The sequence below is a fragment of the Trifolium pratense genome, linkage group LG1 (assembly GCF_020283565.1).
Source record: "Trifolium pratense cultivar HEN17-A07 linkage group LG1, ARS_RC_1.1, whole genome shotgun sequence".
Classification (NCBI taxonomy): domain Eukaryota; kingdom Viridiplantae; phylum Streptophyta; class Magnoliopsida; order Fabales; family Fabaceae; genus Trifolium; species Trifolium pratense.
Window position 1 is genome coordinate 26,575,937 of NC_060059.1, and position 13,328 is coordinate 26,589,264.

The window sequence follows — 13,328 nt, forward strand, 5'->3', positions numbered from 1 at the left end:
TCTTTATTTCTTCTAGCTTAGCAGCAAGTTAGCGCCGTTTGCTTTCTTTTTGGCAACAGTACAACACAATTCTTTCATCTTTTTATTTCTTTTTTTTTTTCTTTCATTTTCTCTATTCTAGTCATCTAATTCATTCACTTATTTTCTTTTATTGTAACATGTAAATAAACAACTCTAAAATCTTCTTTTTGATTCTTGAAAGTATGTATGGCATATGTATTGTTCTTTCTTCTCTACCTTTTTTTTTTTTTCTAGATCTTCATCTTCTTTATTCTCACTCTCTCCATGTGGTCGAAAATATCCTTCAAATCTTGTCATTGATGATTCTCCGGTTCTGATCCGACTGAAATGACCATTGCTCACCTTCTCTGTTCTCACTTCTATTTTCATCTTCTTTTTTTTTTTTTTTTTTTTTAAGAAACAAAAGAAAAAAAATGGGTGCAAGCATTTAACCCGGCGGTTTTTGAAAACCGCCGGTTCGCCGGTTTTGTCCGGTTCTGCCGGTTCTTGCCGGTTCTTGCCGGGTCAACAGCATGAACGATCCAACACTTGAACCAGACCGGCGAACCCTCCGGTTCACGGTTGAACCGGTTCAACCGGCCGGTCCGGTCCGGTTTTTAAAACACTGATTCAAACTCAATTTTGATCCAAACTATCCAAACATCATGAGTTTACAATAATCATTTTTCTGTTAATATATCCAAACATAGATCAATTATGTTCAATTCACTTCTAACCAAAATCAATTCTGTCAAACTCAATTCTTTTCACCGTCAAACCAAACACACACTAAGGAATTAAAAAAAAGAAATAAAAGAAAAAATATGCATTGAAAAAATCTAATTTTAAACTTCTAAAGTGTTGAACATACAAATTTCAATTTTTTTTATAAAATTTGCTTTCTTAACAAATGTCTCAGAGCACTTGTTAGTATTTTAAAGATGTATCATAAAATCAATCATTAGTTAATTCAGTGATGATTAACACTAGACTTAGTAGGAAAAATTACGGTTCGATTCCTACAACTGTGATCGAAATACTTGAAAACAAAAAATTGTCGTTAGGATGACAAAAACACCAACGATTTGACACGTGTTCCATGCAAGAGCAAAATAATGGTCGGGTCAACCCGGTTGGTGGTTGTACACAACTCGGAAGTGGATATTCCATCGTTACACTTTCAGTCTGTAGAGAGAAAGAGAGAGAAGGAAGAAGAAGAAGATGGCGTCGGTGGTTGGAGTGACGGAGATAAGTAGCGGGAAGATGTTTGGAGGTTACAATAAAAGATACAAACATTACAGTAAAACTCTTAGCTGTTCAATGAACTTTCACATTTACTTCCCTCCCAACATTTCCGATAATAATAAACCATTCCCTGTTCTCTATTGGCTCTCCGGTCTCACTTGCTCCGATGAGAATTTCATTTTCAAGTCCGGCGCTCAGCGAGCCGCTTCCCAACACGGCGTTGCCCTGATCGCCCCCGACACTTCTCCAAGTATTTATTTTGATTTATTATTATTATTGATTATTGAAGTAACTGAATAGTACTAATCTGTAGTAATTGACGATTGATTGATTGATTGATGATGCAATAATACAATTACTGTAACATGCATACAGGAGGGTTGAATGTTGAAGGAGAATCCGATTCATGGGACTTTGGTGTAGGTATGTATGTATTTATGTGTGCATGCTATTGTTATATGTATTTGTATGTATCCAATGTCAAGAAGTTCAGTGTATTCTATAAAATCTTCCATATTATTTTACTCTTGTTTTTGTTTTTGTGATTATTCACTTGTGTTGATTTGGTAAAGAGTATCAATTCTACAAAGTTGGTGATAGATTAGTTAATTGAATCGGATTTGGGAGTTAAGTTGGTTAGTTGGTTAGTTAGGCTGAGTTAGTTAATAGAAATAATAAGGCATGCATGACACCAATTAAAAAGAGAAGATAGATTAGAGAAATGGTATGTTAGAGTCTTTCCTCAATTCAGCAATAATACCAGTTGTCTGACACTAACTTCTCAATTTCATTTTTCTCGAATTGGGAGCATCGCCCTATGTATCAGTATGACCATGTCTCCTCTCCTGTGTGAGGCCTAGTGCTGCTGCCTGACTGAAATAATAGCTCTGCAAATTCTACCAAAACAATTTTGAATGCAACCTGGAACTTCCTTTCCTACTCATGTATGTGCAGCTTCTACTTGGTGGCTGGTGCAGCAATGATTCAATTAATTTAAGAATCTCTCCTCCACTTATTATTTGTAGCTCAACTTTACAGCTTAGGCTAACACCTCCCCTTTGCTTGTAGGGTCTTCCTTCAACATATATACCTTGCCCCATCCTTAAAATAATTGAGGGTTAACTCTGAAATTTGTTTTGATATCTCCCCATCTTTCCATGCCATGTCATGTCATTACCATTGTATTCTCTTTTCGTTTTGTGATTATTCTGTTTGTTCAAATATGCTCATTTGGAAAATTAATTCATCAATTTTGTTAAATCATTGAGCTTGATTTCAACTCAACCATTTTTTCCCTATCCCACCCATTTGGTATCTCAACCTAACCATTTCTCCTTCAACATACCGTTTGACCCACACCCTCTCCCCTTTTCTCTTCTCTACTGTCCTCTTCTCTTATTCTCTATTCATCCTGTCAATAACTTTCTTTTATCGTCTTATATACATTACTCAGTCTCCCTTGGGTGAGTTTTAGTGCTGCAGATTGTGAGGAGTCAACGCTGCTACATCAACCTTCTTTACTCATTAGCTCATTAAGATTATTCCATGATCTAAATGCTGAATAATTGAATGATTAACTTCACATTTGGTATCACAAGTATTGAGTTTAACTTTTAGCACTGACCTTAAAGAAATATTTATTGCTTAACTACAACGCAAATGATATTTTATGATAATACATATTGTTGCGGTGGGAGAACAGACATACAAGAAAATATCTCGATTAATAATATATAAGATTGAAGTTGTACTATCTATTGGGGGAAGGATGATATAATTTCGCCTAAGATGGTTTGGTCATGTTTGAAGAGACTAATAGAAGCAAGGAGAGTTAACCAAGTCGAAGATAATCCAATAACTAGTTGTCGAAGACCAAAAGATCATTTAGAAACTACTAAAATAGGCTTAGATCGAAATGACATTTATCAAGACTGGTTAATAATAGAACATAGTAGCATTTTTTTATCCATATAGCTGATCGCACATAATGGGGAGGAAAGTTTTGGTTGTTAGAGATAATGTTGTCAGATAGCAGTTATAGCTGCGTTATAGCGCTTTACATTTTAGCGCAGCAGACTTTGAACAAATCTGTGTAATTCCGCAATATGCTATTTAGTACAAAGTGTTGTCAAATAGCAACTATAGTGTTGTAGCATAGAGGAACTTGAACAAATCGCTATTTTCCGCAATCTGCAATTGACAACACTGGTTAGAGAATAGACAGCCCATTTTTTAAAAAAATTCCATTCTATAGTATATCAACTAAATTTGCATTAACAGTTCACCTGCTCCTGTATGTGCGCTTAACAAAACAGGAGTTTGAATTCATACCACTGACATCCTATCAATTTTTAAATTATAGGAAAAAATCGGCATTGCTGTTTTGTGGGATTAGTTTATTAGTTGTGGTCTATTATAGCTAAAATTACCTTGAGATGTGCAATACACATTTTCCTTTGCAGAAGATATCTTAATTGCTTATTTTACTTTCCGGAACAGGTGCAGGATTTTATCTCAACGCTACGCAAGAGAAATGGAAGAATTGGCGCATGTATGACTATGTTGTCAAGGAATTGCCAGAGCTTCTAAGAGATAATTTTCCACAGCTTGACACATCAAAAGCTTCAATATTTGGCCATTCTATGGGTGGACATGGTGCACTAACTATCTACCTAAAAAATCTGGATAAATATAAGGTATTGATCATAAGGCAACCAAAAACTTCTTGGCTCAATATAGCTGAAGGAGTTACTTTTAAAATCTAGGCAATGCTCTAAATAGTAAAAACTTTGGATAGTTTTGCTGTTGAGATAACGGATTATTTCTTATTAATTGCTTTCCTTGACTGAGATATTGCCATCAATATATTTTTGCACTACAAGTTGACTGTCTTAGTGTTATGTGTATGAATATATTTTTCATTTCTAGCAAATTAGCAATCTCAATTGCATTTGTACAGTTGAGATATTCAAAGATGTATTTGGCATAAGGTTTGTGGTTTCAGATATTTTTCAGGATATTTTGTAGTCTTTATGAGTATACAGCTTACCTTTTTTATATTCAAATTTTTGAATAATGTCTGAGAAATGAAAGACGTTTATTGGAGGTCATGTGTTTCCCTGAATTGATTTTTGGTACAGGTAATGTATGATGTATCTATTAGCATCCAGGGGACATAGGTGTAGTAACTGTTCTTTGGAAGGGTATATTATTGAAGTTCATCAATAGGTTTTTATTTTTTTTATCTTTTCAAATTTATGATACAATGATTGCAGTAAGAGGTCACATGTTTTCTTAAAGACGAGTAAGGAGTTGGGTTAGATTGTTGTTGGTGGTGACTTTCCAATTAGGGATGCTGCTTTCTAACCCCTATCATCTTTCTTCTCTGTTAAGCTAGGATACGACAGTCATTTGGAAGTTCCATTTCTTTAGGTGATCTGTGATCGAATGATAGAGAAGCTTCTGATTTGGCATTGTCGTGCAACAAGAGGCTTTCCTATATCATTAGGTTTATATTACCTAGGGTCAGTATCATATAGGTGGATGTACTTTATTGGATTTAGAAACATTTTAGAGTTAGTGTAGTAATGTATGTTTTCTACAGACGAAATAGTTCTATTTGATGAATCTAAGGGTTGTTTTAATTTATAAGTCGAGACTTGAATAGAAACACCGGAATAAGTTCTCATTTGACGTAATAGTACAGTAGAGTATGAAATTACAAACTTATTAACAATGTTCTGGAGCTAATAACTGGGAATTTCTGCATACCACCCTTGCAGCCAGTATTAAGCTATCTCATATCCATCTTACATGGTTATGGGAATGCACCTCCAAAAATTTTAGTTGGGTGGATGATATAAAGAACGAATCAATATAATTTGTGATTGCAAAATGGCTAACATTCTCAAAGTCCTGCAATGATTTGAGCATTATAGTGCCAGTAAGAACACAAATTTAGGTGTGGTGGAGAAGAGAATGTATAAGATTTTTGCAAGTTATAGTAGAATCAAATATCTCATTCTTCTTGTGAAGTTTTTGGAGTTCGTAGAACTCTACTACTTTGTTACTTGTCAACTGTCATGATAAGTACTGTATTATTGTTGGGAATTCTAACTTATTTTTATTCTTCTGTGTTTCTTTTTTTGCATTATTGTTACAGTCAGTTTCTGCCTTTGCACCAGTAGCAAATCCTACTAATTGTCCCTGGGGACAGAAAGCATTCACCAATTATCTTGGTGACAATAAATCTGATTGGGAGGTAAACTGGAGGGGAAACTTTCATGTTCTCTTTACTTATTAAGTCTTGATATATTTCATTATAATAAGCAATTGAAAAATGCAGGATTATGATGCCACTTATTTGGTGGGAAAGCATGCCAATGTATCTACCACCATTTTGATTGATCAGGTATGAGATCATGTGATTTTTATTCACTTACTTCGTTTTTTTTAATCGTGAATGATATAATAAAAGTGAGTGAGAATTGTAGCTGCTGATTTCCTTTATTAGATTTGTATTTGAGAAATCAATTTTTGATAACAAGTTGAATAAATCAAAACGGTAGGCCAGATATAATACCGACATAATGTTTGTCACAGAACAAGGTTTCAAGTTATAACATAGATGCGCTTATTATACTCTTGAATGTTTCCTCCTTCTTACTATTGCTGTAATTTTCAGGGGGAGGATGACAAATTTTTGCATGATCAACTGCTGCCTCACAAGTTTGAAGAGGCATGCAAGAATGGCAATGTTCCGCTGTTGTTACGTCTTCAACCTGGTTATGATCACTCCTACTATTTTATTTCCACCTTTATTGATGATCACATCAAGCATCATGCTCAAGCTCTTAAGGCTTAATTAAGTTGTGTGTACTCTGATGATCTTCAACTGTTCTGTTTTACTTTACTGAATCTACTCATCACTCTATTTATTATTTTGGAATTTTGATACTTTGGTTTGTATTTGACCATGGATGCATATGAATTGGAATTTCTTTCATGTCTGCATTCCATGTTCTGAACTAATACATGTCAGTATAATTATTTGGTTCTATATAAGATTATTGTAGGCTATTGATATTATAAAATATAGCAACAATATATTATTACTATTTAAAGATCATATATTATGCGATAAAAAACACTATATATGAAATAAATATTAAAAAGAGTGGGATCAAATCGAGAAATTGTACCATTATTTTTGGTTGTTAATTCTGGTGATAATTAACTATTAACTAACTTGTGCACCTAAAGGGGTGAACTAGATGAGACGACTTATCCTACATGTGTCTTCTAACTTAACCAAAGTATCAGATTTGAATGTGACTTTGAATATGCAACAATGTTAAAAATGTAGGGAAGTTTGCCAGTTATTTGTTCAAAAGACTCAGAATATAAGTCCCTACGGGTGTGAGCGGAAGATTTTCCACTTAAACCAAAACAAAAAGGGGTGCACTAGATTCTAGCTAGGCATTTAAAAAAAAACACAAATCAAAGGACATTATATTTGTCATCGTCCTAATATCTTAACTACGTTAACACTCTAACAATCGACAAACATATGTAACACCCCAAATGTTTATTAAAAAACAAGGAGAAACCAAAACTCTTTCGTATATCCAATTTTTCCTCATGTTTTCTCTCCTACGAGCCACCCACCATTTATTTGTATAATTTTTTAATTTATATTAAAAAAAAAGGCAAATTGTATTAATACTACCTTTGATTTTGTACAAGATCTACATAAGTTACCTTAGTAGAAATAATAAGAGTAAACATTAATGAAACATCATTATTAAGAGTCATCTTCCGCAACATGTCAGTGATCGAAAGTCTTCCAGAATCTACTATCTTCCAACAACCTAGGCATGCCGAGGTTGAGCAAATACAGCTTAATCACGATGTTCACGAGTCTCTATTATACATAAATTGAAGGAAAAGGTACTCATTTATTTGTTCGTGCCTCTTTTTTTCCAAGACATTAAATTTATTTAACCATGATGGACAATGGAATCTTACAAAGTATTCATCTTGTTTCTGCCTTTCCTGCAACTTCTTGTCCACAGAAGTTGAATGGTCACAAGCAAACAACCAACCAATTGAGAATGGGAAAAGAGATGGATGAAATCAAATCAGAACCAAAATTAAGTAGCCATTGTATAATCTCAATGGTTTATGCCAAATCGTCAATTTTTAAAGTTTTCACATCAATTTGATATCACAAATTACATTAACTTTGCACAAATCAAGTAATCAAAATTATTGTATCTAACTTTTGCATTGCTTTATCATAACTGGTTCATTTCTTTAACCTGAGACCATCACTAACAGTCAAAACGTGTGACTCTTCCATTCCGTTTTTTTTATATATATTTTTTTAATTATAAGATGAAGAAAAAAACTGATGTGGCAGCTAAGTCACTTAAGTGACTGGTCACATCAGTATTGACTTGGTTAAAATTAACCTTTTGTAAAATGGGGCAAACATAGGTGGCCAAAAATGTTATTTTGAAACATAGGGGGCCAAAATTGCAACTTTCTGAAACTTAGGGGGCAAAAATACAATTTAGCCAAAAATATTAAATAGTTGAAGTGTTGCAATTGAGTGTTGAAGGGGTGTTGAAAGTGGGGTGGATTGTTGGAGGTTGAAAAAATTAAACACGTTGAAGGAGGAAGTGTGGGCCACTTTACTTGCCAAACTCTTATTGTTTGATGTGATTTTCAAATTTTTATCCTATCCTAATTATTTGGGATCAATTATTTCATAGTAAATTAATTTTTATTTATTTTTCACCCAAATTCATCATTTTTTATCTATAAATAGAGACTTGGTTCATTTGATTTGGACACAAAAAAGAATGACATTTTTCCGTCTAATTTTTTTATTTAGTCTCCAAAAAACTCTTGTTTGTAGCTCTAAACGTGTTTTTAGTGAAATGAATCCCAACAATAACCCTTTTAACACCCAAAATCGCAAGATTTTTTTTTAAGAATATCAAATTAAAAAAAATAAAATTCAAATAAATTATTAAATTAGAAAAAAATTTATTTAAAACTTAATTATTTTAATTTAATTTCAATCGATAATTGTTATTAATATATAATCACAAAACAAAAACATAAAAGAAAATAAGAATATGAAATAAAATTGGTGGGGTAGGGTGTTGAATTTTATTAAACAAAACCATTGTAGTGAGTAAAAGTTGAATGAGTGTCGAATTTTTAGATGGAAGAGAGAGAAAATGATGCGGAGTGTAAAAAGTGCAAAAGCAGGGTGTTGAGAAAGAGAACCATTGTATGTAGTCTTAGTTGTTGAATTAAGAATTATTTTTCGTTGTTGTATAACTAATATATCTCTGATTTATGTTATTTTTGACGATGTGTAAAACTTAAATGCTTACATGTTATGTATTTAAGTTAATAAGTACGCGTAAGGGGTTTAGGGTGTTACAGGGGAACATACGTAGTCACTATCAATATAAGTGATGCCAAATAAACAATTATATATCCATGTTGAGTTTATTATTATAAACAAGAAAAACATTACATAAAAAATAATGAGTAAACATATCAGATGCACTCATAGCTGATGCTAATGATTTATAACATTGAAAAAAAATACATAAACAACTTTAATACTAAAATTTTCAAGCAATTTTTTTTATCAAATATTAAAAGTACAAAAATATGACTGAAATACACAAAAATAAACATTACATTTGGTAAAAAAACACACAACAACATTTATTCTTCAAACACAAACTTACCTTTTAAAAAAAAATCAACATTGGTTTATTCTTCGTTTCCAACGTGTTTGTCCATATCGACTTTTATCATGTAGGTTCGTGTTCGCTTATGACTTACAGTTATATTTTTTGAATTCGATTTCAAATGATCTTCAAGTCTTTTCTTAATACTGAACGTATAGGACATTCGTGACTTTCAAATTGGGAGCATTCATGTAGTCACTACCGTAAGTCATGTCAAATAATTGATTACCCATGTATCGCAGTGATTTTCGGAGGTCGAGCTACTGATTAACTTTGACTCGCAAAATAAAATGTCACAACTAAATTTTAATTTTTCCACAATAAGGAAATATGCCATGTCACTTTCAAATAAGTCCCTCCAGCATGAAAAAATGATTGCTTGAATTAATCACAAATTGTCCATAAAAGTCATGCACTTGGTAAGATCAAAACTCTTAGAAAATTTCTAAGTGTTTGGGAATTTCAAAAGTAATGAGACCATTTATGGATCAATAACAAAAAATACAAAAGATATTTTGCTGTGTTTGCTTCTTTGGTAAGACATGATTTTTGAATCAAGAAAGTCTGTTATGATCTAAAGGCCCAAGTCATGTCAAGCCCAAAAATAAAAGAAGTGGTGACTCATTCACATTCTAGAATAAGTTTGTTAGTATTTTGTTATTATTTTGGTCCTATGTATTGGTTTATGGAATCATTATGAAAAATGAGAATCTAGTCTTTTCTTCTTATCTTCTTCTTAGGAGGCTTCTCTACCCTCGAAGTAGAGTAATTCTATTTTCAAAACCATAACAAAGTCAAGAAAATGTATCAAGAGCCTGAATTTCTTTTGCTTGAGCACCAAGTTTCGAAGAGGCAAAGTGGCCACAGTGAAGCTGATTTATAGGTCCATAATTATGTCAAATTTCTTGATCAAACCAAATCCAACATTGTAATCTTGCTTTACAAGCCTATGTTGCTTCTAAATCTCAGCAAAACCTGTGTTTTACACAAACCCTTGGTACATTACAATATCTGCATGTGGGGTATCAAATGCATCAAATTTTTCATCGACTTGTAGTATCAAATGTCCGATTAAAAGAAGCCATCAAGCTTCTTAAATGGATTTGTAGATTGCTCAAAATTTTCTTGTAAAGTTGGATAGATGATCATGAAAGTTTGTACTTAGAAAATATTTCAAAACCTTAATCTTTGATTTTTGAACCTTTTCTTGACTTTCTTGAACCACGTCTTACCAAAGAAGCAAGCAAAACAAGATATTTTTTTGTATTTTTTGTTAGTGATGCATAGAATGTAATGATAAGAATATGAGGCGGGATCCTATGTCAAGAATTGGGGTATGACACATGTTGTATTTATTGTTATAAACAAGAAAAATATAAAAGTCTTCAAATAATGAGAGTAAACAAATGAGAGTAAACATATTGAAACATTATTACTACTAAAAGTCTTCAAGCAATTTATTTTATCAAATATTAAAATTATAAAAATATGACACAAACACACAAAAATAAACAACATTACATTTAGTAACTCAGTCGGTAGAGACATCACACTTTATATGCAGGAGTTACCCACTAGGCTACTTAAAAAAAACATTTATTCTTCAATCCCAAACTTACATTTAGTAACATTTATTCTTCATTGTTTGATGACCAACCATACTTCCTAACACCCCATCGATTTGCATTCTACCTCCTCTTCTTCTTCCTCAATATCAGAAAGAGTTTCCTCCATTGAAACAATTTCTCCATCTTCATTCATTGTTTCACCTTAACCCAAAATTAGAACACGAAGGGCTTTCTCTGTGCATTTGTGTTGGGTAGGATGCCATCGAACCCCACACTTGAAGTACAGCCATTTAGCTCTCCTCTCTTCTACTTCATTGTTGGGCACGCTGCGAATTCCTTTCCAACCAGATCGAGAGTCTCCTTCCCCTTTTCTCCCTGTCGAAGCAAGAGATGCCGTTGAATTGACACGAGATCCATTAAATCCAATTTTAGAATTAGGGTTAGATCCGCCCAAATTAGACATCCGGGTCGGGTCCTTCCCATATCCAGAACTTTTATTTCATTGAAACGATCCGGCCCATTCGTTTTGACTAGTATTTTGCACCCCTTTTTTACTTACGTACCTCCCTCCATCATCCTCGTCATCGTCTTTCAATTCCTCTTCCACGTTTTTCACAACACGCATCATTTGCATACGATTTTGAGGGTTCGACGTACGAAATATTCTGCGAATTTGTGGCTTTAATCCACTCATAAAATAGCCTAGATATTGATCTTCTAGGAGGCGACCCACCTGTGAAGACAACAGCTCAAACGACTCCACGAACTCTTCCACACTACCACTCTGTTTTAGCGTTGCCAATTTCTCGAAAGGATTCTCTAAACGTCAGCCCCCATAACATGCGATTAACGATCTCTTAAGCTTCTCCCATGATAAATCATCCTCGGTTTCCATTAACAAGTTGAACCAATGGATGGTAGATCCTTCCATGCTCAATCGAGCAAGTTTCACACGCATCTCATCAGCAGTACCTTGTACATCAAAGTAGATCTCAGCGTGCGTAATCCACGCAACCGGATATTCTCCATCAAACAAAGGTAGCTTCACTTTCTTCCAGCTAAACGTGATTCGTTTTGAGACGAACCTCCGCTAGACGCTTCATTCTCTGGTGCAGTCTTCTGTTTTCCCAATTGCTTGCTCATCTCACTTATTGCAAGACTTTGGGTCTGCATCTGCGCAACCAACGATTGCAGAGTGGTTTGCACTTCATCAACACGTCCTTCTAAAGCGTCAATACGATCACCCATGGTAGGTTTGTTAGATTTCTTTGGCATCTATGATCGGAACAGTGAGGTTTGGATATGGTGGAGAACAACTTGAAAACCTACTTGTTGAGGTTGACCATATTGGTGTGCTCATCTCTATCGCCCGTTATCATGTAGGTAATTCGTTTGCACTTATGACATATATATACTTATACTTTTTTGAAGAAGGTAAAAAATAATGAGAGTAAACATATTGAAACATCATTACTACTGAAAGTGATCAAGCAATTTTATTTTATCAATTTTATTTTTTGACAAATTTAAATTACAGAAATACGACTTAAACACACAAAAATAAATAACATTACATTTAGTAAAAAACACACAACATTTATTCTTCAAACACAAACTTACAATTATAAAAAAAAAAAAACATTGGTTTATTTTTTTACTATAATCTCCGTTTTCAACATGCTCATCCCTATAATCTCCGTTTTAATGCAATTCAAAGGATCTTCAAGACTCTGCATAGTAATGAACGTGGTCAAAATTGGGAGCACTTTGATAATCATTACAAATGTAAGTCATGTCAAATAAACAATTAGGCATGTTGAAGATTACTACTAAAATTAGTTTTCAAGAATTTTTTTTAATTAAATATTAAAATTACAAAAATATGATTTAAACACACAAAAATAAACATCACATTTAGTAAAAAAACACACATCATTTATTCTTCAAATACAAACTAACAATTTACAAAAAGGCAACAACATTGGTTTATCTTTTACTACAATCTCCGCTTTAAACGTGTTAATCCCTATCGGCCTTTATCGCGTAGGTTCCTTTGCACTTATGACATACACTAGATCCAAAACGCAAGCTATGATGCATATGTACACGTACAATACCCATACTCGGTACGGTTATATACGACAAATGTTAGAAAACAAAGGTACATGTACGTCATATATAACATTATAGAATATACTTTGAGTAAATTACTATCATTACACTTCAGAAGTTTATTTTTTTTGTCTACTATCTACATTATTTTCATCCAAAATAAAGAGAGAGAATTGAAATGCAATAAAAAATCAAAAGATAATATGCTATTTTTCCACCGACACATTTTTGCAGTGTTCATCATCATTAAGAGGAGTGCTAGCATCACATTCTCTCACACACTTCTTTAAACACAGTCCAATCTATTAATGCCACATCACCTTTTTTAAAAATAATTTTTACCTATCAACCGGTTCAACAAGTTCAAAATATATTTTCCTTTTTTTTTTAATAAAAAATAAAAAAAAAATAAAACTTTAACATCTTTCTTCTCCGATCCTCTTCATCTCCAAGAACTTCAATCACACATCCCTTTGTTGCGTACATATTGGTTTTGCCACGAGCTCCGGCGGCCGTTGCCGTCTCCATCGAGAGTGAACTATTTGATTTCATGGATTTGCTGGTATTTTATAATTTAATTGCTTCTATGAAGAAGGTATATGAGTATCCATCTTTGGTAATTATA

General features: G+C 33.3%; 1 protein-coding gene across 1 annotated transcript; it reads left to right on the forward strand.

Moving 5' to 3' along the window:
• LOC123902235 (S-formylglutathione hydrolase-like) lies at nt 1-6,333 on the forward strand. Its single transcript, XM_045951904.1, has 6 exons — nt 1-1,495; nt 1,621-1,668; nt 3,745-3,941; nt 5,408-5,506; nt 5,591-5,656; nt 5,930-6,333. Exons 1-6 carry the CDS (start codon nt 1,222-1,224, stop codon nt 6,107-6,109), a joined length of 864 nt encoding a protein of 287 aa, XP_045807860.1. The 5' UTR covers nt 1-1,221; the 3' UTR covers nt 6,110-6,333.
• Nucleotides 6,334-13,328: the final 6,995 nt, after the last annotated feature.

What these genes read in the sequence shown, in the direction of transcription:
- LOC123902235 (XM_045951904.1), top strand. Translation starts at nt 1,222, where the DNA reads ATGGCGTCGGTGGTTGGAGTGACGGAGATAAGTAGCGGGAAGATGTTT. An exon ending in AAAATCTGGATAAATATAAG is followed by an intron (nt 3,942 to 5,407) that starts GTATTGATCATA and finishes TTATTGTTACAG; the next exon opens with TCAGTTTCTGCCTTTGCACC. An exon ending in ACAATAAATCTGATTGGGAG is followed by an intron (nt 5,507 to 5,590) that starts GTAAACTGGAGG and finishes TGAAAAATGCAG; the next exon opens with GATTATGATGCCACTTATTT.